The sequence below is a fragment of the Peromyscus maniculatus genome, chromosome 7, assembly GCF_049852395.1.
Source record: "Peromyscus maniculatus bairdii isolate BWxNUB_F1_BW_parent chromosome 7, HU_Pman_BW_mat_3.1, whole genome shotgun sequence".
Taxonomy (NCBI): Eukaryota; Metazoa; Chordata; class Mammalia; order Rodentia; family Cricetidae; genus Peromyscus; species Peromyscus maniculatus.
Window position 1 is genome coordinate 22,878,883 of NC_134858.1, and position 26,310 is coordinate 22,905,192.

Below are 26,310 nucleotides of genomic sequence, written 5' to 3' on the forward strand. Positions count from 1 at the left end.
GGGCCTTAATTTTCCTTTTACTGAACAGCTGTTAAGCGTTTTCCTATGTAGCATTGGTTATAACTGGAATACTTCACCACCCTGGGGCTATTAAGAGATCAAGAGATCATGTGACTTTTTCTTTAGTCAAATAATAATAAATGTGACATGCACAAGGCTTTAGATGATTTTAGGTCTTAGCCTATCCTCTGACATCCCAGGGAATTACTGATCCACCAACAAGAAACATGAAACAGACCTAAACTCAACTACAGCCTCAATTCAGCAGAGCTGTCCTAGGTGACTAACAGACCTGTGAGCAAGAAAATAAAATGTCTTGTTGAACACTACTAAGACTTTGGAGTAATATGCAGCAAAAACAAATAATACAACTTGCCTCCATAGAGGAGTAAACAAATTAATACAACCAAATAATGAAAAAACAGACAAACCAAATGTGAATTTACATAGATCTAAAAATATTTCCAACCTGTTTTGTTTAAAAAAAAGTTTGTAAGATAGAACAAAATTTATGATCTTCCAATTTTAAATGCACACATAGAAAAATATGGAAGTATAATTACAAAAACTTCGGTAAGGCTTATTGCTGAGTGGTGGGCTACAGGTGGGTTTTCAGTTGAAATACAAAACAAAGCTGTTACTAATTCAGAGAGAAACTGAATCTCTGAAAGTGAGTATCTAACAAAGTAGTCAGCATTTTTTCAAGTTAAATAAATGTAATGGCACAACAGATGAGTCTAAAAACAGTCTATCAGTTACTGTAAATAGGACTTTGTAAACCACTGTAGTGAGAGCATGTTCTTCTGTGTCCCCAAGTTTCCCTAAGAGCAAAGCAAGCTCTAACTATCGGCCTCAGGATTTCTACAAGTCAAGTTCACCATGTATGGTGAAGGTGTCGGGCTCTTGAGAATTATTCAAAAACCAGAAGTTTCAGAGAGTAAGACACAGAAAGCAGTAATATTAGCAAGCACACTATAGCTAGAGAATCCTTGCCTATGTGGTGGACAACTGTAGTCTAGCTATGCATTTGTAGTACTGGGGTTTGGAAAAGGAGAGCAGAGCTTTTATTTTGGTATTAAATTTCCCAAAGTCACTAAATCATTGCTCTTACAGGTTTAAGGAAAGAGCTATATTAAAGTTGACCAAAAGAAAAGTAAAGTCTTTATAAGTAAAAAATGACAGTATATCCAAAAGCTAGAGCATAATTAATGGTAATGCATTTGTATAGCATGCTTCAGGCCCTGGGTTTAATATGCACACACCCAAAAAGGGCACTGCTACATTAGATAATCTACTCATTGAACTTCTCTATCAGTTGCTTTGTGAATCACAAAGTACTCTCTCCAAACAGAAAGTCTTGTTTTTGAACACTGGCATTTGCTGTGGGAAGTTTTTCTGTATGCTGTGAATATGTGTTGCTCTAACTGGTTGATAAATAAAGCTGCACTGGCCTATGGCAAGGCAGCTTAGAGGCAGGTGGGAAAGCCAAGCAGATATATAGAGATATATGGGAGACACCAGCCGCTGTCAAAGAGCAACAAGATGACAGCAGACCTGTAACGCCATGGCGATGTGGCAAAACATAGATTAATAGAAACGGGTTAATTTAAGATGAAAGAGTTAGCTAGCAAAAGCCTGCCATAGGCCATACAGTTTGTAAATAATATTAAGCCTCTGAGTGATTATTTTGTAAGTGGCTGCAGGACCACAGGTGGGACCGAGGGACTGGGCAGGACCAGAGAAACTTTCTAGCTACATGCATTCATTCATTTGAGTGTTTTAGAATAATAGGCATACTTGCTGAATATGCAACATTCACCTAAAACAATGAATTTGCAAGTTATTGCTAGTATATCACTATGTGCATAAACATTTTACATGCATTATTAGTCACATAGAAAAAGTCTACCAGAGTAAATGTAAACGTGAAACTCTACCAGGCCTTCAAAGGCCTCCAAAGATGAATTAATTAACACCAATGCTGCTCAAATTATTCCATCAAATAGAAAAGGCCCTAAAATATTTTTATGAAATCAATATTACCCTGATATCAAATCAGATAAATATACCACAATAAACAAATAAATAAATAAATAAGATTACAGACAGATCTTTCAGATGACCACAGATGCAGAATTTCTCATTAAAATAGTGGCAGGACAAATTCAGGCTCATAAGAAAAAGATCATTTATCAATATCTCTTTATGATAAATGTCAAAGAGAGTCTAGAGACTGAGGAAGCAAAGCTAAATATAACAAAGGCTATACAACAAACCTACAGTCAACATCAAGTGTTCCAACTAAGAACAGGACTAAGGCAGGAGTGTCCACTCTCTCATACCTACTCAATATAGTACTTGAAGTCTTAGCTAGAGCAAAAAGACAAGAGAAGGAGATAGATGAAAATAAGAAATGATAGTATGGTAATCACAATATGATCCCCAAAAGAAGAAATCCTAATTTAAACAAAGTGGCAGCATACAAAAATAACACACAAAGATCATTAACCGTCCTATATACCCATGACAAACAGAGTGGAAAAAAAAATCAGGAAAAAAAAAAACTAATCCTGTTCACACTAGTTATAAAGGGGCAGGAGAAAACCTAAACAAGGCAAGTAAGGGCCTCTACAATGAAAATTCTTAAGACACTGAAGAAAGAAACTGAAGCAGATAATATAGAAAGATATCTCATGCTCATGGATTCAAAGAATTAACATTGTGAAAATAACCATCCCACCAAAGCTTATCTAAGACTCATTGATCCCAAGTGAAATTCCAACATCATTTTTCAAACAGAAAAACAATCTGAAATATTATAGAGGCACAGAAGGCCAAGGACAGACAAAGCAATCATGAATAAAAAGAATAATACAGGAAATATCATATCAGATTCCAAATTCTACTACAGAGCTATAGTAAAAAATAGCATGGTACTGGCACAAAGACACAGATCAGAGGAATAGAACTGAAATTCCCTGATAGAAGTCTACAAAACTAAGTTACCTGGAGGAGATGCCAAAGATACACATTAGAAAACAAGACAGCATCTTCAACAGTGCTGGGAAAGCTGGATTTCAACATACAGAGAAATAAAATTAGACCATTATGTCTTGCCAAGCACAAAGCTCAACTCCAAAAAGATGAAGGACTTCTACCTGAAACTGCTGAAAAGTAGGGGGCATACTTCAACTCACAGGCACAGGCACACACTTTCTAAAAGAGACCTCAGTATCACAGGAAACAAGACCAACAAGCAACAGATGGAATATCATCAGACTAAAAGCTTCATTACAGTGAAGAAAACTTAAAGCAAACAAATATGCAGCACATAGAATAGGAGAAAATCTTCCCAGCTATTCATCAACAGAGAATTGGTGTCTAGAATATACAAAAAAAAGAAGCCTTTAAACATTAAGAAAATAAACAATCCAGTTTTTTAAAATCAGCCATACAACTAAACAAAAACTCTCAAAAGAAATATATCTAGGAAACACAAGAATGCTCAACTTCTTTAGACATCAGGGAAATGAAGATTAAAAAAGAATCCACCTCACCCTAGTGAGAATGGCCAACATCAAGAACACAGTATGATAATAAATGCTGGAATGATTTGGTGAAAGGAACTCTTATAGTTAGTGGGAACAGAAACCAGTGCAGCCACTTTGGAAATCAGTCTAGAGATCCCTCAAAAAAGTTGAAATTGCCCTATGACCCAGCTACACTACTCTGGGCTAATACTCAAAGAACTTCATAGCCTACTACAGAGACATTTACACCACTGCTCCATTCACAGCAGATAAGAAACAATTTAGATGTCTATCAACAGATAAATGAATAAGGAAAATCTGGAACTTACACACAATGGAAACTACTCAGCTGTAAGAAAAATGGAAAGCATGCAATTTGTAGGTAAATGTATGGAATTAGAAAAATTATACTGAATGAGGTAACTCAGGCCCAGAAAGACAATGTCACATGTTCTCTCTCATTTGGAGATCTGTTTGTGTACTTATTTGGAACAGGAGTGAGAACAAGGGAGGTATAAAGAAGCCTTGGGGGGGGGGGAGGCACAATAAGAAAGGAGGGATAATGGAGTACAGGTGAGTCGAGGTAGTGAGGGAGAACTAGGGGTGGGAGGGCTTCAGCAAGCAGAGGTGTGGGAGTGTGGAGAAAATCAGGGCTGATCCAAAGAAAAGGGATGTCAAAGCCAGAGAGGAGCCCACTATCACAAACCCAGCGTGTAGGACACATGTGAGGGCAAATGAGGAATAATGAGTGAAAAGATTAAGCAGGGATGGGGAAGGGCATGGGAAAGGAGAGACAGTAGGTGGCTAACTAGATCTAAGGATGTCTGAAAAAGTATTAGGGAAAGCCACGAGTTAGTGAGCTAATTACAACTTTAAAAAATAAGAATTCAAATGGAACTACTCTGCATGGATGGACAATGTCACTCCCAGAAGACATGGGTTATTAAATGAAAATTTCAATACAAAGCATGGGATACCTCTCTACAAATTACTGGTCAAGGAGGACCAAGTGGTTCCAAAACAACACAAGTTATAGTCATTGCTCCTAACTATCTACCACAACTACATGGTAAGACCCTATTGTTGAAGATACCACATAATTTGGTTGCAGGACATATAGAAATCAATTGTAAACTAACCAGGAAACTTCCTCCTTGCTTGGCTAGCTTTCATAGTGCCAGAAGATACTATGTAGGCTGCTGGGGGTGGAAAGATATCAATGGTCTTTTGAATCCTGGGCCATGGACCTGCATGCTATAATATGGACCTGCCAGACAAGCTATGTATATTGGCACAAGAAAAGCATGACTGCTATGGGGAACTAATTGCTTTCTTAATGGATTTGAGGCCTGCTCCACATGAGAGAGGTCCCTTGTCAGAAGCCCATGGCTGGGGAGCTCACGGGCCCTAGAGTAGAACTTGCTATTGGTATTTTGCTAAATGACCACACTGTCAAATTGCCTTCTAAATACTCCTGTTTGTACCCATAGTCATAGGCTGCTCTTAACCTTGGTCAAAGAAACTTCTCAGTGCCCAGCAGTCAACAGAGAGATGCACCCCTGCTCAGAGTGCTGAGAGTAAAGTCTGACTGCTCACTCTAACTGGAACATCTATATCAACACCACGAGAACAGCAAGGTTAAAGCAGTATCTCCAAAGAGGAGGAAGAAGGAATGGAAGAGCTGGGGTGGGAGCTGAGGGCTGCTAGAAAACAGTCTTCTGGACATGACATAGCAGCTGTGGTTACCTGCACGAGACTTACACAAGATCACCCCAACCAAAAGATCTCTAGGCAAAAGCTCTTAGGAGCTACTGACAGTGGATAGTTGCTGGGGTGTGGAGAACCATTCTTTATTGATGAGGATGTGGCCGCTACCAGGTTTCTCATGCTGCAATGGATGGCCCCACACCCATGCATATATGGGCAGCACTATCTGGACGTAATGAATTTTTCAAGAGGCAAAACAAATAAATACATGAAGTTGGGGAGGAGGACATGTTGGGGAACATGAGGGTAAATTATAGGTGACAAATATTTCATTGTGTTTGAAATAAACACAATGCATAAAGTTTTGAAAAAAAAAATTTAAAACAACTTGTCTATTCATTCAGCCAACCTACCAGTTATTGTTGTTACATATACACTTAGGTGTTTGTTACATTTCTTTTAGCTTCTCACTTTCACTAATGGTCTGATTTTGTTTGTTTCATCTGTTTGTGAATAAAGCATATGAAAGTACTTGAAAAGTAAGTAAATAAGTTTCAAATGTACTTTAATAATCAAAAAGATGCTACAGTGAAAAAAATCTAAAGTAAATGTTTTTTGTGTGTGTGATTTTTGGAAGGCCCTAATTATGATCCATACTTTCACTTACCCTTGGATTACATATGGAAACTGATGACTCTGGGCTGGGTCAGTTTGTGCTTGTGGAAGGATGCGCTGCCTCAATCCTTCTGAAGAACCAGCAACTAATGACGAACTCTCTTGACTGGGGGATGGAGTTGTTGAATCTGAGTGATCTGAATTCTACAACAAACAAACAAAAACGTAAGAATGTCTTTCTAAACATGTATTTATAAAATCCCTCTGGGAAAAAAAAATTAGAAACTGATTTGAATCTCATATCCAATAAAACATACTTTGATTTTAATGAAACTAAAGGGTCAGAAATCCAAGACTGTGATAGTAACACTGTATTTACCAGGTAGACAACAGAACAACCTACAAAAAAATGGCATAACTATGCACATTAAATTACAGCAAAGCTCCTTTCTCAATGCCTAGCACATAGAAAGTGTCTAATAATGCCACTAATGTCTGGTCATTTAAACTGTTACTTTATGCCAGACATCTTGTAACATACATTGGTAACACTGTCTAACAGAATGATGAAAATTAGGTATCTAAAATCCCTGCTGGATCTGACATTAACAAAGAAAATAATTTGAGTCATTTATCGTCTCCATCTCTGCTTTCTTGGAAAAAACAAGACTGCCCTTAGATTTTCAGACTTTTCAATTCTAAACTTTTATCAGTTTATAAATGCCATAAATAATTTTGTAACCAACAAGATACCAATCAGGATTTTAGTGCTCATGCTCAAATGATCCAGTAAGCATAGCTTGGTAAAGTTCCTCAATGAGTAATGGTCAGAAAACAGTTTCAAGTGTTGTACATATTTAAAACATAATTACATTTTACATAAATTATAGTACTCTAGTTGTGAAAAGTTAGATACAAGTTATTTTTAAATCCTCTTAAGTTTGTTAAAATTGCCACAGCCTCCTGATAGGCAGTGTGTCTTTTAACATGTCTGTCTTCCTAAGTTCTGCCCAGTGGAAAATCACTTCTCTTTAAGAAGTTACTTCATGAAAAACAGATACCAAATATTTTATTAAGGAATCTGGCTCTCTATGACATAACCACGAAAGGCTTTTTAAAAAAAAAAAAATTCATTAAATGGAACATTAAGATATGGTATTCATAGCTGGGTGGTGGTGGTGGTGGCACATGCCTTTAGTCCCAGCACTTGAGAAGCAGAGGCAGGCGGATCTCTGTGAGTCCAAGACCAGCTGGGTCTACAGAGTGAGTTCCAGGACAGCCAGGACTACACAGAGAAACCCTGTCTTGACAAAAACGGAAAAAAAAAAAAAAAAAAAAAAGACACGGTATTCATCAGTATAATTAATAGTAAAGCCTAGCTATATGTCAACACAGCCAAATTTCTCTAAAACTAATTACTTCTCTTATTAGGTAATTCTTTTATGAATAGATCTTTATTATTTTTGAACCTCTTTGAAATCCTTTTTAAGCCATGAAAACTTAGGGGAAATTAACTTATCTTTCCTTTGATACTTTTTATATTTCCATAACACTTTGAAAAAAAACATACACGTTAATGACATAAAATTATGGCCAAGAAACCACTGGCTCAGTCAACAAAAACCAGAATATACTTGCATCCAAAACTACATTAAAAAAAAATCTCTGTGCTAGTCTGGAATTTGTCCCTTTTCATGCCAAGGTAGGAAACATATTCAATATTATATAAGCTCAAGTCTCATGGCTGGTATCACAGAAGACACACTGAATAAATATGGCAATTTCAGATTTATTTCTTAAAGAATCAGTTATTTAATATATAGCAGAAGATCCCTCAGTTAATTTACCCTATTGATCATGCCTGCCTTAAAATTTTGATTGAATACTTTATCTTTTTTTGGTTTTTCAAGGCAGGGTTTCTCTGTGTAGCCTTGGCCATCCTGGCCTCAAAACTCACAGCGATTCACCTGTCTCTTCCTTCCAAATGCTGAGATTAAAGTTATGAGCCACCACTGCCTGGCTGAAATCTAACAAGGGAAATACTTTTAACACAATCAATGTTCCCTGCCTAGCCAAGAAGTCAGTAAAGAAAGTAAGTTTCTCACATGAACTATGAACCAAAGGCTGAGGGGCCCCCAGCTGGATCAGGCCCTCTGAATAGGTGAGACAGTTGATTGGCTTGATCAGTTTGGGAGGCAACTAGGCAGTGGGACCAAGTCCTGTGCTCATTGCATGAGTTGGCTGTTTGAAACCTGGAGCTTATGCAGGGACACTTGGCTCAGTCTGGGAGGAAGGGACTGGACCTGCCTGGACTGAGTCTACCAGGTTGATCGCAGTTGTCGGGGGAGAATTTGCCCTGGAGGAGGTGGGAATGGGGGTTAGGCTGGAGGCAAGGGGAGGGTGTGGGAGGGGGGAGAATAGGGGAACCCGTGGCTGATATGTAGAACTGAATGGTATTGTAAAATTAAAAAAAAAAAAGAAAGAAAAAAAAAAAGTAAGTTTCTATAATCTCCATCCTCTCACCCTCAAAGCTGAACTCTTACAAGTTCCCAAAACAATTTCAGGCAGAAATGAATATTTACTTATGTAAGAGGTAAATATATTAAGTAATTCTCCTCCCCCTTCACTGGGAATGTATGCCTGAATCCAGTGATTAAAAAACAAAACAAACAACAACAAACCCCACAAAGTCTTTTGCCAAGTAATCTACTTTAATAAAAGTTTAGGCCACTTAAACTTAAATAATTTAATGTACTTTGAATAAAATATACTACATTTGATACCTTAATATTTCTTAAACTTCACTAGCCTAAGATCTGTATTATATAACCACATGAATTCTGTTTCCTGAGTATTTCAGTAACTAAATCTGTAGAGATTGGCTCCAGTTGCTGACCTGTCCATTCATCAAATTGTAACTCATGGTGAACACAGCTTGGAAGTAAAGTAACATTGTGTATCAAAAACAAATGTTAAATTTCACTTCTTAACTTTTCCAAACCATTTCACTGAGTGTGGTGGCAAAGGCTTCTGATCCCAGGAATTGGGAAGTAGAAGCAAATGGATCAGCAGTTCAAGGCCAGCCTCAGCTACACAGTGAATTCAAGACCAGCAGGGTTACACGAGACCCTCTCTCAAAACATCCAATGATGATCAGAAATAAAACAAAACAAAGCTACCAACTCCAAGTGTTCTGTTTTATTCAGGTTAGCTTGTTTTGTTTACATGTTTGTTCTTTGCTGTACATACACTAGACCACTGCTGTACTGTGGAACTACCCCAGCCCTCCATTTAGTTGTTAGAGGCAGAAAAAGAAAATCAGAAAAGTTCAATGTTTACTCCTCTCAAAATATATAACTCACAGAATTGGTGCTGGATGCCAGTGCTTCATGACTTTCTCTATTGGTGCTGGATTTTGGAGAACTTGGAGGACTCCGAGAAGTACAGACTAGATGAACCATATGATACTCATCTTGCTAAAATTAAAGAAGATCATATTTAAAGGAAAATTTACAGTTCAAAAAAGCCACTGGATAAGCTGAAATACTGAAATTAAGACTTAAATTCCTTCCCTCTCTAGCCTAGCCATTTTGTTAATAATAAATTGTTCAGTATTTGGAGATACCTTTGCCATTTTAACACTTTGAGGCCTTCTGAATTCAGTATTTTCTCTCCCTGCTTAAAGAATGGTTCAAATATTCAATAATTATTATGTTAATAGTACTTGGCATACATAAAGCATATTTGAAGCAATACTACAAAATTTATCAATATAAATTATTATTTCAATATAAAAACATATGATGTTTTAATAACAATATAAGAGCCACCTTGAAGTTTTAGACCCACAAATTTTAAATAGTGGAAATACTTCAGTTACTTGAATGTACTGATAAAAGAAACTCAATCTCATTTGCCTTAATTCTGGCAAGGTGAAGTATAGCTTTTTACTACTTTCCAAATTAAGCCAACATTTTTTTTTAAATGTGTAACACTTATACACAGATATAGAGCACATATTTGAACTGTATTCTATAAATATTCCACATTATTTGCTCAACTATGGCTATAAAACAACTATTATTTGCACATTATTTACAACTATGGCTGAGAGAAGGCATTTCCAACCATGACTAGGCTGGTCTTTATGCTTTAGTGAGCTCACACACAAATTTACACAAGACATGGAGCTGGTAAGCTGGAAAATCTGATGGCACCAGACAACAATGAAGCAGAGAGACAAGTCAGTGTTTTTAAAGAACTAGGAGAACAGCAGCATGGGGAAGGGTGGATGGGCAAGAGTCAAGAAAGATGCCTGAGGTGAGAGAAGAACCCAGACCTGTGCTCAGTTCGAAGATGAATTCAAGAAAGTCAAGGGTAGCCTCAAAGGAACTTACGATATTGTTAACAGCCAAACTAGTGCATTGGGGCACGATAGACAAATCAGTGCAACGGGGTACAATGACAGACATACGTGAAAATAACTTTGCAGAAAACTGAAAAGCCTGAACTACAGTCACTTTAGGAGTCTAGAGGATGAAGCTCTTGGGTTGAGCTGTTTAAGGAAAGGCTTCAGACAGACAGCATGAGATAGGTGGTTTCTCTTCACAAATCGGACTCAGCTTCTGAACAGCAAACACTAAAGAGTATTCAATGTGTAGCCCCATAAACCCAGGGCCAAAAGGTCATACTAATAACATTTATCACAACATCCATTCACCTTCAGGAAATACTTCTATGGAACATTTTATAACTAAAGTTTGTAGAGCCAATAGCAATATTTTACTAAAAAGAAACCAACTTAAGAGAAACAGTTCAAAGAACTATTTAAAGTGTAACACTGCCTGAAGTGCTTGACATAATCTCCAACAGCTTTTGAGAGTGTGCAGATTTCAGGCTGTTCTTCAGAAAACAATGAACAACAATTGCATCTGTATTTCAAAAAGCAGAGAGCATAACAGTTTTTAAACAGGAAAATAAAACAATGGTCAGGATAGCTCACTGATAGAGCTCTTAGTGCAAAGTCCTGGGAATCATCCCAGCACCACAAAAAGTAAAGAAAAAAAAATGAATAGGTGAGCACATTTTAGGACTATGTTATATGATACTATAATGGTGAAAACATGTAATTATACATTTGTCAAAATCCACCGAGTATGCATCACCTATAGTGATAACTTGGAGTATGTATAATTTTAGTGGTAATGTTCACTGATCAAAACAGATGTGCCACTAAAGCAGCTATGACAGCTGGGGTAGCATATACATTAGCGGGAAAGTGTATGAGAAATCTTTGTGCTATACCCTGCAATATATTTTAGGTGGGCATATGGTAAAACACTACAGCCATTTGAAATCATACAACTGAACAGTCAGAAGCCACACTGGCAAAGCTAAAATGTCACTTAAGTAGAAGAAATGCATTGACATTACATTTTGTTTCCCACAGGTTATCATAAACAGAATAAACAGATCAGGAATATCTGAATTAAGAGTTAAGTTAAAAGCCAAACACAAAGTATAAAGCTATCCAATCTTTCTGTATTCACAAACAAAAAGCAGCATAGCAAGAATAAAAAGTTCTAACAGTAAAAACTTCACAAAGGACAATGAGCTAAAAGGTGCCATTAAAATAATTAGCATTCAAGTTGCCTGTCAAAAAGCTACCTTGAAACAGCACTGTCTGAGCATCAGCATTTAAATTCTGATAACAGGTATGCCACTTAGGCACCATCCTATTTCCTTTCTTGAAATTAAACTCCTAACTTAAACCATTTTTATTAAGAATGTTATACATCCTGATTAAAGATGGGTTTAATGAGAGGTTATCCCTCTTTCACCACTGTGAATACTCTACTCTTGGAGTACTGATAAGTCAGTGTTTTCTTCTCAAAGATGAGAAACATCTGAACACAAATAACTTCAGATTTAGCTCAGAGGGGCATACCAAACTGTTAGCCAAACGACCTCTGTGCTCTGCCCTGTTGTTACCTTCCGATTTATTGTATCTGTTCTGCTACCCACAGTGGTTGATGAACTCAACTGGCTAAACAAAACTTGAGAGAGACAGTTTCTCCCACTCTTCTAAGGAAGGAGGAGAGCTTACTTTTCTGAGAATGTCTTTCAGCTGCAGATGGTCAGGAAGCAGTCTGCCTGAATACACCAACCTCTGGTCCTTCGTCAACTAGAAATGGGATAGAAGAAAGAATTCAGCTTTTTAATTATACATATTTAAGGTTGGGGGAAACATGACTAAATATGAATAAAACTAAACTCTCTTTGAGGACAAATAAGCAGAAAAGCAGATATTTTAAGGACTTTTGTGTCCCAAGTTCTGCTTAAGGCATTTAAGAGCTGAGCAAACAGCAGCGTATCTGTATTAAAACAAAAATTTAAAAAAAAATGCAGATCATCACCATTGAACTTGACAAAAAGATAAACCAGAAGTTTGCTTTATCAACTATAATGTAGTGGTCTTAATTAAAAGTTTTCAAGTTCAAATAAATGGAAAAGCAAAGGGCCTTCTATCAAGTCAATAGGAGATCAATTTTCAAGATCACCAGTGATTTTGAACTGTTTTGTAGTATTTTTTAATATAAAGTATATACAGATTTATTTTCTTCCTTCCAAACATAACACAGAAGAATTTATTGCTCTTAATTTGAAAGCTGTAGTGATATATTGTGTACCCTAATAAACTTGCCTGGGGATCGGAGGACAGAGCCAGCCACTAGATTAGACACAGAGGCCGACAGTGGTGGCACACACCCTTAATCCTATCAAATGGGACACAGAGATCCATCTGGATCTCTGTGAGTTCAAGGCTGCACTGGAAACAGAGCCAGGCAGTGGTGGCACACACCTTTAATCCCATTCAGTACTGGGAAGCACACTCGCCTTTAATCCCAGGAAGTGACATGGCTGGGCGGAGAAAGGTATGTAAGGCGTGAAGAAACAGGAACTAATGTAGTTCAGCTGAGACCCTTTCGGGTGAGGACTCAGCATTTCAGTCAGAGGATTCATGGAACTGGTGAGGTGAGGTTGGCTGTGACTTGCTCTGCTTCTCTGATCTTTCAGCTTTCACCCCAATATATGGCTCTGGGTTTTCTATTAATAAGACCTCTAAGATTTGAACAAAAAATTCGAACAACAGAAAGTCATTTAGATTTAAGGGAAGTTTCCATAACTATTCTAGCTTTAACTGTTTCTTCCACTTAGAAATATCTACACATGTTCAAAACAGCAAAACCAAAGAAAAATCAACACAAACACATGGAGATTCGGCTGTCAGCTCTATTTGTAACCTATAATAGAAAATATGTTCTGGTTGGCTCTGTTACATTTTAGTACTTCATGATAAATCTGCTAAAGTTCACACTGCTAGCATTACTTAAAATTAGTGTGTTTTTGTTAGTCCCCCTTAGGCCTATTTGCAAATGTCCCTTGAATTCCATGAAAATCATCTATGAGTTATGCCAAATGTTAAATCCAAAATCCAACCCAAGCCATAAATACAATTTTAAACAAACTGTACTTTCAGCATGGCTATGACAAGAGTCATATACCTGAAAACCATAATAGAAATTGTTATGCCGAGTGAGATCTACAGTTCAGGCATTCTTCGACACCAAAAGACACTATAGAAACGCAGCTATTCTTCCAAGATGCTTAACTGACAGACATGATTTTAATGTACCATTTCTAAAATGCAAAGTGTAAATTCCTATATTTAAAAAAGCAAATATAAAGTTTTTTTTTAATGCCACGTCTTGAAAACTCTAACCAGCACATAAAAACTGAATAGAGCTCTGTATACATCTGGTATTCGTCTTATTTCCTGCCATTTAACATCCCTCCCCACAATCCTTAAACTCTAGATTTTGTTTGCTAATGAGATAACTAGTATCTAGAGAGCAGAAGTCTTGGGATGGGGGCAGTTTAGAGTCTGTTGGTCAGAATCACATGCTACAACCTGGTAAAACCCATCTGAAGAAGGAGAGAGAAGGGCAGACCTGCAGTGCTTAGATATGGGATCTGACAGTACATTTTCAGAAGTGAATTCAATTAGATGACACTCAGCTGGTGTCTTCAGAGCAAAAATTTTCACACATTTTGGTGAGCAGAAGTCACAGAAGTATTCTGTATTGAATGCTGTGATATAGGAGAAAGCAAGTTTCTTAATCTGTAGCCAACAGGCAGTGAATGGAAAATATATATCACAAGTTAATACTAAGTAAATAATGAGTCAATACCTGGCCAAATTCTAAAGTTCATTTTATAAGTATTATAGCATCGTAAACCATCATTTTTTCACTAGACCAAACATTTAATTAGCAGACACTTGTGTTGTACCATCATTCGGCCTAAAGAACAGCTCTTCTGCATGATTTTTTTCTTTACTTCAATATAAAAATTCTCTAACATGCAGCGTGGATAGAATAAAAAGAATCACTACCATGTTAAAGAACTCTCTCAAGTACTCATCATCAACTGCCATTCTACAATTCTTTTTTTTTTTTTTTTTCCCGCTTATAAGAGTTTATTAGAAATACAGGGATAGAGAGTGCGCAGGCCTGTGGGAGAGACACGTGCGTGGAGAAGAAGAGAGGAGAGAAGAAGAGGGCCGGGAATATGGCGCTCATTCTACAATTCTTAATCTATCCTTTTCCTTCCTACTCCTGGAAACTTCACCTCTCAAGGAGATTACAAAAGAGCAAATGCATCTCTCTTTCCACTTGATTTGGTACAAACTGTAGGGTTTAGGTTTTGGTTTTTAATAACTACAAGACTGCAACATTCAACCATGCAGCTCAAATTTTCTCATTTTTGATATAGTTTAAATCAAAATTCAAACAAGAGTTACACGTAAGACTGAATTATGTCTCAATCTTTTTATTTATGTTCTGAGACAATGGCTCATGTAACCTAGGTAGGTTCCAAGCTTGCTATCCAGTTGCAGATGACCTTATCTTCTCATGTATTGCAGCCCTATACAGCTGCAAAGGAGCTGGAACTTCCGGTCCCCTTGCCTGCACTTGCTAAGCACTGGGATTACAGGTGTGTGACAGCATGTCTAGTTATGTGATGCTAGGAAACAACAAACACAGGGCTTCATTTTACCACCTAAACTACATCCTCAAACATCTATACTTTCTTTTCATTTTTCCTGTGTATTTCTGAAAAAAGTCATCTCATCTGTCTTACAGTTACACTCTGTCCTGTTTAGGTCAGCTGTATCCTCCTGGTACTCCATCTGTAGTAGTTAAGTGTGGAGGGCTAAGTAGGCTCAGATGAAGGTCAGTGACAGTAGTACTTTGTGACAGAGCTAGGTACTTCCTGCACCATCAGCACATGTAGATTAGGATGATGACTTTTAGTGATACTGAGCTTGATCAGTGGTTGATGTTGCCAGACTGATCTGTCCCTTACATACTTCCTACCTACCTTGTTAACTAGCTACTGAGTTGCTCCATTCTTTCACTAGGAATAGCAAACTCATTTTTCTAATTCCAGAATTCCTTTTGTTTTCAGTATGATCATTCTAGATCTTTATCTTGTCCACTACCTGGTTACTCAGTCTATGAGGAAAACAAGCACAATGTATAACTACTTCCCTTTGTCAGTTTTTAGGGTGACTGCCCAAGCAACCCCCAGAGTGACCAGTGAGGTGCTGATAATCCTTTTCGTTTAGTGTCATTGAGAGTTCGCAGAATTTATGCTTTTGAACACTACCATTTTCTTTTTCCATTTACTCCTCAGACTGTACCATCTTTGAACATTGGGAATCCCTTAAAGTTTACTCTAGTGCCATTTGACATGATCTTTGTCTGCTCTAACAGTCTTATTGCTTACAGATACAAAGTGTCCCAGGTTCCGCTTCAACATTTTCTACAGAGACCTAGAACTGCCACCGATCAGGTGCCCAATTCTTTTTAATTGAAATGGTACCTAAGACAAAAATCTGAGAATTCGTAGTACTTACTTTTGTCTTTAGTGGGCAAAGCTACAAAATAAGTTCTTATTTTTTAGAAAAACAAAAAACAAAAAAACTTAAAACCCCTGAATTCAGACTGGTATTTTCCATTTCAAGTTTTTACTTATTTATATCTTCTCTCACCTTTAAAACTAACCTTGTTGATGGAATTCATATGCTCTTTGAAAATATTTTTACATTACTTATAATCTCAAAATAATAATCACAAGATTGTTACTAATGATTTGAATGAAATCTATGACTTCTAGTAGTTTTTCCCTCCCTGTCCTAAGATACATACTACTAGGGACACACAGTCAAAACAATGAGCTCCCTGGAAGCTGCAATGCCAACCTGACAGGCAAAATGGCCACTGGTGCAATAGTGGCCTGTCTGCTATGGGTTCTGATTGGATGTGGGGTGCTGTGGGATGTTCTGTATGGCAAATGTGTTGCTCTGATTGGTCAATAAATAAAATACTGATTGGCCAGTGGCTAGGCAGGAAGTATAGGCGGGACTAACAGAGAGAAGAAAAGAAAGAACAGGAAGGCAGAAGGAGTCACTGCCAGCCGCCACCATGACAAGCAGCATGTGAAGATGCCGGTAAGCCACGAGCCACGTGGCAAGGTATAGATTTATAGAAATGGATTAATTTAAGATATTAAAACAGTTAGCAAGAAGCCTGCCACGGCCATACATTTTATAAGCAATATAAGTCTGTGTTTACTTGGTTGGGTCTGAGCTGCTGTGGGACTGGAGGGTGAGAGAGATTTGTCCTGACTATGGGCCAGGCAGGAAAACTCTAGCTACAGTGGGGTCCACTCCATAATAATAATAATTCATGCCTGACACTGCAAACCTGATGAAAGACTCATAGCTGAGGTCATGACTATGGTTGTTCTGCTAAATGTATATGGTGTCAAACTGCCCTTTAAATATTTGTTTACAATCATAAATTAGTGCTGTTCTCAGCCTTGGTAGGAGAAGCTTGTGTGCAGCGGAAAACAGTTAATTTAGACTCATAACTGGTCAAAGGGTTGAGCGAACACAAGATTGCTGAGAATTCTGTCTGAAATAAGACATCGTATCTCCTCCAAAGGCTCAGGAACACACTGTGGAAGAAGGGGCGCAAGAATGTAGGAGCCAGAGAATGGCAAGAAATGTGACATGATATGGACATCAACCACAAAAGTCACAGCAACAGAGGCTACCTGCACAAGATGGGGCCCATCAACATTCCCTCAAGGATGGGGAGGGGCTCACAGGCCCAGCCCTCCCTGAGGAGCTATGGGCAGCTAATGGTTGCTGGAGAGGGGGGTCATATTCCTCAGTGGTGCAAGCATCTGTAAGTACCCTTTGTCAAGCCAGTAACCCCCTGTTCCCTTCCCCCTGTAATTTTATATTCCTTCTCATTATAGAAATACACAATTCTCCTTCCCTTCTTACATAAATGGCAAGAAACTATGCTTGTTCTCTGATGCCATGCTTTCTCAGTACATCGTGTAGATAACACCTTAGCAGTACACAAATAGATTCTTAATTCTTTCTGACAAATGCAAAATACTCTATTGTACTTAAGTACTACATTTATTTATTTTTATTCAAATGTTTCCAGGCTTCTGAAATACAGGAACCTTCTCTCACATTGTTCTTTTTATCTCTGCATTCCCCCACAAAGCACCCTACAAAAAGTTTACTAATATGCTAGTGAAAACAATCTTGCCAGAGCAACAGCTACAAAAAAGCAAACCTAACTGGAAAAGACTCAAGAGAAAAGGACAGCAATGTAGTGAGGAAGAGTAAATATATAAAAACTAACAAGGCATTCTGCCCCACAGGAGAGAAAGAGGACAAGAGAAGTAGGATCTAGAGAAGGTCTAGTATCTTTGTTTCTTGAATATTTCTTTTGTGGATTGGGTCTTTTTTTTTTTTTTTTTTTTTTTTTAAGAAATAACATCTGTATGCCAAAAGGAAAAATCTAATAGAAAAAACTGACATTGTAGGATAGAAAAATAGATTATCAAGAGCAACATCACTGATTTGCTACAAGTGGAGTCTTGCATATAGGAGTCGGACTCACAGATAGGGCAGTATTATAGATAGCTGAAGAGGAGTCAGGAAATGTGTACAAGATCCTACAGCCATTACATTTCTCATCTACAAAAGAGGATAACAACAGTATTTACTGCACAGGCTGGAGTCTAAGAAGAGAATGCACATCAACCTCCTAAAGCAGAACACATTTAAGGATGACAGATATTAATTTCTGGTATCTATATTATGTGGTTTCACGAAGACCTAACAGGACTATGTGAAACCATTGGAAAGTGATACATCTTTCCAGCATGTTGCTTTGCAACAAAGCAACACTCAGGATGCTCAAGAGTATAAGTGGTACAAAAACAAACTTGGCTAAGGCTACAGAAGGCTGAACAAGAAAGCCTTGACTCACACTAAAATAACTTTCAAGTCTCTATTTCAAAAGGTAACAATGGGAGTCTTTAACCTTCTCTGTACAGAAATACATCTTGATGTTGGCAGAAAGTCCATGTCCAAAGCTTAAGTCATTTAACCTTAGATTTTTAGTGGAAGAACGCAATGTTTACCAACTACTTCTAAGGAGTGACCTACCTGTACATTATCTACTTTCTTTCTTATATAGACTTTCTCTACTTTCTTTCTTTCTTTTTTTTTTTTTTTTTTTTTTTTTTTTTTCTTTTTTGGTTTTTTGAGACAGGGTTTCTCTGTGTAGCTTTGCGCCTTTCCTGGAACTCACTTGGTAGACTAGGCTGGCCTTGAACTCACAGAGATCTGCCTGCCTCTGCCTCCTGAGTGCTGGGATTAAAGGCGTGCGCCACCACCGCCCGGCTAATTATTTATTTTTATTTTATGTGCATAGTTGTTTTGCCTGCATGTGTATCTGTGTGAAGGTGTCGGATCCCCTGGAACTGGAGTTACAGACAGGCGTGAGCTGCCATGTGGTTGCTGAGAATTGAACCTGGGTCCTCTGGAAGAGCAGCCTCTTCTCTCCAGCCTCTACTTTCTTATTAAACTGTAACAGCAATAGAATTAATCAGAAACTATCACTTCTGAGCAAGAAATAAAAATGTTAGAAAATGCAGTATTAAAGACCACTGATCCACATACACTTCCAGTATAAGCCTATAAGTCTATACAATATAGTAATAATAATATATATATATAAAGTACACTAGAAAAACAATTTTGTAATTCATTTTGAGACTAACTTTTCCCAGAAGCAATAGCTTTAGACACTTCAGTCTCCAGAAGCATATGCTTGAAAAACCTACATCATAACATATTTTGTAATATTACTCAGTTTAAAACACAAGAACTAGGACTGGGTTTCAAAGTAGTTCAATCAGTAAAATGTCTGCCATTCAAGAAGACCTGAGTCTGGATCCCCAGCACCAACATAAAAATCCTGGCACAGCAATGAACATTTGCAATCCTTGTGCTCAGGAGGCAAAGACAGGTAGATCCCTGGAGCTCACTGATGAATCCAGGAGTTCCAGGTTCAATGAGAGAGCCTGTCTCACAGACTGGGCAAGTGGCTCAGCAGCTGAGTGTACATACAGCTTGTGTTTGATTGCTCTTCTGTTACTATGACAAAACATTGACCAAAACAACCTGAGGAAACAAGGGTTTAATTTATCTTACAAACAAGGTTACAATTCACCACTGAAAGTCAGAGCAGGAGCTCAAGCAGGAACCTGGAGGCAGGAACTGAAGCAGAGATCATTATAGGTGGATGTTACTCACTGGGCTTGTGCTCCATAGCTCATTTTGCTTGTTTCTATACAAGCCAGGACCACCTGCTCAGAAGTGGCACTGCTCACAGCTGGCCGGGCCTTTCCACATTGATCATTAACCAAGAAAATGTCCAGGGACTTGCCTACAGGCCAAATGTCTCTGATGGAAGACATTTTCTCAGTGGAAGTTACTTCTACCCAAATGATTCCAGCTTGTGTCAAGATGACAAACAAACAAACCCAGAACATAAGCTTTTGCACAGGACCCAAGTTCAGTTTCCAGAACTCAGAACAATCACTTATAACTCTAGCTCTACACAACTGCTTATAACTCCAGCTCTACAAACACCCCAAAAATTTAAATAAAAAAATTAAAATTCCAAAGTACTGAAATCTCATAACTATATATAGAGTGACCACCTAGACTGCTAATGACTTTTACATCAAAGATAAAATTTCAAAATCAAGTATTTTGAGAACTCCTAGCTCTCAAACTATGGATCTTTCATTTGAACGTATGCATAATTATTAAATTTTAGAACTAACCAGTCATGGTGGCACACACCATTAATTCCAAGTACTTGGGAGGCAGAGCAGGCAGATCTCTCAGTCTGAGGCCAGCCCCGTCTACAAAGTGAGTTCAAGACAGCCAGGGCTACACGGAGAAACCCTATCTCAAAAAGTAACAAGTAAACTACAGCATATTCCAATTAACCTAAAAAAAAAAAAATGCCATCTAAATGACTAAGCTAATAGCCTAGAGAGAATCCCTTTCCCCTAAAATTCTTCCTTAAAGCTTTACCTACTAATCAGAAACATGGGACAATGGCTAACCAGTCTCTAACCCAACAAAAGACTGTGACATTTACAAGATGACATCAGGCTTCCACTTGCATCACTGCAATGGAGTAAAGGGTTCATTCTCATTCAGCAGTATCACTGGTCTTTGACCCTCATGGCCTTTTGCTCAGTTGTCCATCCAATTCCAAAAGACATGTTTCTTGTATCTTTCCATCTAAGTGCTTTGTTTCTCTCAGTCAGAGACCCATATATCCAATGGCTATGACATGTGACATGGTCTAATGTTTAACAGGTAACTCACAGGCAAAAAACCAACAATGGACGCCAAATGCTAGATCCCCATTCCTTCTTCTTTCCTATGCTTATCCCACCTGCCCTTGGTTGTTAAAGCGAAATACCTGGGCATAATCAACCCCTTTCATCTCGCCTCCTATACATAACTGGCATTAAATCTGTTAAGAGTATCCGCTCAGATCTACCCACTTTTTCCTATCTCTACTGGCTAATGCCCTAACATACATCATTATCTCCTGCCTATGCTTTTGCAGCAGCCTCTCAGTTAGTTTTCTTGCTTCCACTCTGAAGTCAGGACCTGCAGTGATCTTTTTAAAATGCCAACCAATCCTGACCTATTCTAAAATACATGGGATTTAATACTAACTAAGTGATTTTTTTTTTTCCAAGGCAGGGTTTCTCTGTATGTAGCCCTGGCTGTCCTGGAGCTTACTCGGGAGACCAGGCTGGCCTCAAACTCACAAAGATCCACCTGCCACCTGACTCTGAGTGCTGGAATTAATGGCGTGCATTGCCACCACCTGGCTCCAAAATTTTTTTTTATTTTATTATTATGTGTGAGTGTATGGGGGAGGAGGCAAGAGAAGTGCCTTTACCCACGAGCCATCCCATGGGCCTATCTACTCTAACTCCTTCACTGCGGCCAATCCTGACCTTGATTTCTTTCCTATCTCCTCTAGTCTTCTTTCCCCCTCAACCTTCTAAACAAGCTATCATTCACTTAGATTCCCAGTTCCTTCCCAACTAGAACTTCTTGCTTGTGGTCTTCCCTGCTTGTGTTCTTCCCTACCAGCTGCTGCAGCTTTTAATCATCCTTTTAGATCTTGACTTGAACATGGCCTCAGGCGGGCCTTGCTGACTGACCAACTTAGTACAGTTTCTCCTGCCACTCATCCTGCTTCTTTCCATCCTGAAACAAACCACAATCGCCAATTACATGTACAAATTTGCATCCCTAAAAGAAATACCAATGCTAAGACTTAAAGGGTGCATTATCCCTTTTGTTCATTATTTTGTCCCCTGAGCCTGGCACTGTGCCTAAGTAGATGCTAAATGCAATGTTAAATGAAATATGGAAAGTTCAGAATACTTTGCATATATTTTGGGGAAAAATTCATTTAGCACTATTTTATAAGTTATTATTAAGGAATAAAATGAGATATTCTATTAATCACAATAGCTTGAAACACTTGCTAGGACAAAATTCATCTGGTTAATTTCCACAAATGATGCACTGATATTAACAGATTATGAAGGAACAATTGTGCAATAGTATTTTAGCATTTTCCCCCCATAAATTATGGTTCACAAAGAAAAAAATTAAAAAATAAAAAATAAATTATGGTTCACAGCATACACAAAAATGCAACAAAATTACAGGTAACCTTCTAGAACATGTGGACCAAAAACAAATACAGACAAAGGTGTAGGGAAATTAGAACTCTCACACATAGCTAATGGTGTAAACAGGGTTGCTACTGTTGACAATTTTTACAATTGCTCAGAAGTGAGAAATAGCCACCCTCAGACACAGAACTAAATCCAATTATACCCCTAGGTATATGCCACAAAGAGCTGAAATCAATGTCTACTCCAACACTTTTATAAGAATGTTTATAACTTCATTGTTAATAAAGGCCAAAAAGTGGAAGGAAGCCAAATGTCCATCAACTACTGAATGAAAACATAAAGTACGGCATTCACATACAATGACATATTCAGCCATAAGAAGAAATGGGGTTCAGATACACATTATAGCATAATGACTATTATGGTAAGTGAGAGATATCAGATATAAAGGCCATCTATCTATGTTCCCTTTATATGAAATGTCCTAAATAGGAAAATCCAGAGACAGAGAAGATTAGTGGTTACCAACAGCTTAGAGACAAATAATAGGGAGTAACTACTAATTGGGAGGTGATGAAAATGTGCTACAGGTAGGCAAGTGATAACTATGAAAATACAAAATGTATAATTTAAATGACAAACTTTACAGTATGTGAATTATAATTTAGTAATACATTGTTGGTCTCATCTAAAATATTCAAATGCATTCAGATCATCCAATGTTTTAAAAAGAAAAATGAATTGTTTGATTTGAAAACAGAAAAAAAAAATGAGTTTTTCATACGCCTAAATTGAGACTTAAAATTTTTTCCTTGTTAAAAAAAAAAATCACTTCAACTTAAGTACCAACAATCTGAAATCTAAAGCAAGCCAGATGACAATAACTTTTACACAACTAGTTGCTTTGACATAATCTATAGCATTAGAGAAAGTACAGAATTTGAGCTCTCAAAGTTTAACTTGAACATGTGATATGACATCATTTCTTCATTATCCTTTTCCTTGATTGAAAACCCACTTCTCTGGAGAGTGAGTGACTATGATCAAAACACACTATCTGAAACCCTTAAGGAACAAACTGAAAAATGGAAGAGGGGAGAAAATCCACTTCTCTATCGAGACGATGCTGGTGTCTATAGCAAACCCCCAGAGCTCAGTAACTTCACACACTAAAAATGAATTTTTTGCTGAATAAATTACATGGTATATTTAAATATAAGAATTACAAAGACTCAGTATTAGCTAGTCAGAAGTATTAAACCATTTCTGTGGCTCTCTAGCACAAAATCAATAAAATTAACTGTTAACACTATTCTTCTTGGTGCTCACTCCTCCAACCAAAGTCAGCCAATCCCATTAGTACAGTTCCTCCGTAGATAAAGTGTGGTCATGTACAGTGAGGCAGGCTTTGCTAACTAACAAACAAAGAAGATCCAGATGGATCTCTCAGGAACCTAGAGGCAAAGCTAGTCTATTCAACCATCTGTTTACGCAGCTGGCCAGAAAAACTCTGCTACCCACTTAAGATACAAAAGCCAAAGCAAGAAACCTGACAGAATATAAAAGAATAAATAAATACTATTCCTGAGAATAAATATTAAGAAGTTTGAACAGAAAAGATCTGGCTGGGCAGTGGTGTCGCACGCCTTTAATCCCAGGCAGAGGCAGCCAGATCTCCGAGTTCCTGAATTCGAGGCACCCTGGTCTACAAAGCTAGTTCCAGGACAGCCAGGGATGTTATAAACCTCATCTGGGCTCACAATGAACCTGGCTAGACAGACTGGCCAGTAAACCCTAGGAATCCTCCTACCTTTGCCTCCCCAGAGCTAAAATTATAGGCATGAGCAACTCTCTGCCTAGCTTTTATGAATGTCACGGCTTGAATCTGAAATGTCCCCTGTAGATCCATGCACTGGACTGGTTGTCAGCCGATAGAGTTTTTAAGAAGTAACTAGATTGTGCAGACTCTAATAGAGTAGTCCACTGATAGATTCACATTTGATGGCTTTATTGGGACATGAAGGAAAGCTGGATGCAGGACCTCATCTGGACTTAGGTTTCTCAGGTGTGTGTCCTGGAATGGTGAGTATCTGATGGTCTTTTATGACCTTCTTGGGCACCAGGTACACATTTGGTGCACATACATACATAAGGGAAAACACTCATACACAACAATCTAGAAAAACAATTTAAATATTCACAACGGTGTGACATATGAATTTACAAAACCAACTATATTTTCTTACTTCAAAAGATTCACTAGTATGAAAAGATTAAAGTTTTTTTTTTTTGTGTGTGTGTGTGTGTGTGTAGACAGGTAGATAAAAGACTAAATAAGTCTCTCATATATGACTTAAGAAAATCATGTCAAACTCAGAAACAAAACCCCTACATGTTCTCCCTCATATGTGGATCCTAGCCTATAACATATACGTGTGTATATATGTCAATAAGTATTACTGTGGATGTATTATAAAATTTAAAAAGGAGACCAAGAAAGGGTAACAGCAGGTAATAAGGAATGATAAAATGTAGGAAAAGAATGGCCATTTTAACTGTATAGATTTTAACTGTATAGAAGTTTACAGAGATGTATAGAGCTTGTACCTGGGCAAGTGTTTAAGTAAGTCCTTAAACTCACTATGTGATGCTTCTATTTGTAAGTTAATAAGAATAAAGTGATTAGAGAAAAAATCTCAAAAAAATGGAAAACAAAGAGACAAAAAAAACCCTCTGTCCTAAAAGTCATGACCCTATCTATTATGCCCAACTTTATTAGCATAATCAAATTCCACGTAATTTCAAAATATTAATTTTGAACTTTTTTTTTTTTTTTGGTTTTTCAACACAGGGTTTCTCTGTGTAGCTTTGGAGCCTGTCCTGGAACTCAGCATGTAGACCAGGCTGGCCTCATACCTCTGCCTCCCGAGTGCTGGGATTAAAGGCATGAGCCACCACCGTCTGCCCTAATTTTGAGCTTTATGTGGATTTTTAAAATTTATGATAATGATTCAATAAAAGTAATCTTCAACTAACTGGTAAGTTCTAATAACTAGTATACATGTACTTTGAAAATAGAAACTATTACATTTCAGTACCCATACACAGCTCAATCACAAATATCAAATAGCCTTAAAGAGCTAAATATAAGGAGGCCACAAAATATGAATTCTGGGAAAAATGAATTCTGTGAATTTTTAAACATGTCTCTAATTAAATTCACTCAGTCCAAAGCTCCAAGAGATTCAGAAGTACTGTAAATGGAAGCATGGTTACCTAAACAGCCTCTGGTCCCTATCTCCTTACAACAATAACCAGCACAAAGAGGTTTCCACTCACAGACCATTCAGTCACATGCCAGATGTATGTGCAATAGAGACTGCCAAAGTATAGAAATTAATACATTGTGAGGAGACAGAACAAAGCAACATACTCTGCAATCTTAAAATATTATGTTCCCACATTTTCTCTATAATTTATCAGAATAAACAGTAATAACCACACAGTAAGCTGATTAGGTGCTAGCACATTAATAAGGATATGTTACTCAACTATGTAGTTTCTAAGTATCATAGCATCCAAATGTATATCTTTTTTTTATTAAAGAAAATTACTTAACATGTATGGGTATTTTGCCTTCATATATGCCTATGCACCTAGTGTGTGTCTGATGCCCATAGAGGCCAGAAGACGGCATTAGATCCCCTGGAATTGTAGTTTAAGACATTTGTGAACTGCCATGTTGGTGCTGGCAAATGAACCCAATCCTCTGCAAGAGCAACAAGAGCTCTTAAATTCCTGAGTCATCTCTCCAGCCCCAAACATCTTTTAATAGTTCAATTTATTGTTTTCTGTTTATAGGTGTATAATTGATACAGTCAAGTCTACAAGGCAGCCTTCATCTCATTGTATATAGCCGAGTGTGTGTCTATGTGTATGTGTGCATATACAGATATGGCTAAAGGCCTTGACTTTCAAGTCAAACCAGCTTGGGTTCAAATCCCAATTCTACTTAAGAGTTTTATGACTTTAAGCAAAAGACTCATCAAGTCTCTGTGTCCTCATCTATAAAAGAGTTAACATCACAAGGTGTCTACCACAAGTAAACATTACGGAGTATATCACATATTTAGTAGAATGCCTGGCTTAAATGGCAGTTTAAAATCAAAGCAATTAAATAAAAGCATTTTAGACAATCAGTATTACATAAAGAGAAATTTAAACTAAAAACTCTAGAACCCCCTAAAGCATTAATGCATTATTAAAC

General features: G+C 37.6%; 1 protein-coding gene across 1 annotated transcript in view; it reads right to left on the reverse strand.

Annotated features, from left to right (window-relative positions):
- Nucleotides 1-26,310, reverse strand: part of Herpud2 (HERPUD family member 2) — a 41,827-nt gene that overhangs the window by 10,900 nt on the left and 4,617 nt on the right. Inside the window, exons 2-4 of the mRNA XM_006991678.3 lie at nt 11,959-12,036; nt 9,215-9,328; nt 5,905-6,056 (exon numbers count right to left, since the gene is read on the reverse strand). Coding sequence (XP_006991740.1) covers nt 5,905-6,056; nt 9,215-9,328; nt 11,959-12,036 — 344 coding nt within the window. The remainder of the gene's footprint in view (nt 1-5,904; nt 6,057-9,214; nt 9,329-11,958; nt 12,037-26,310) is intronic.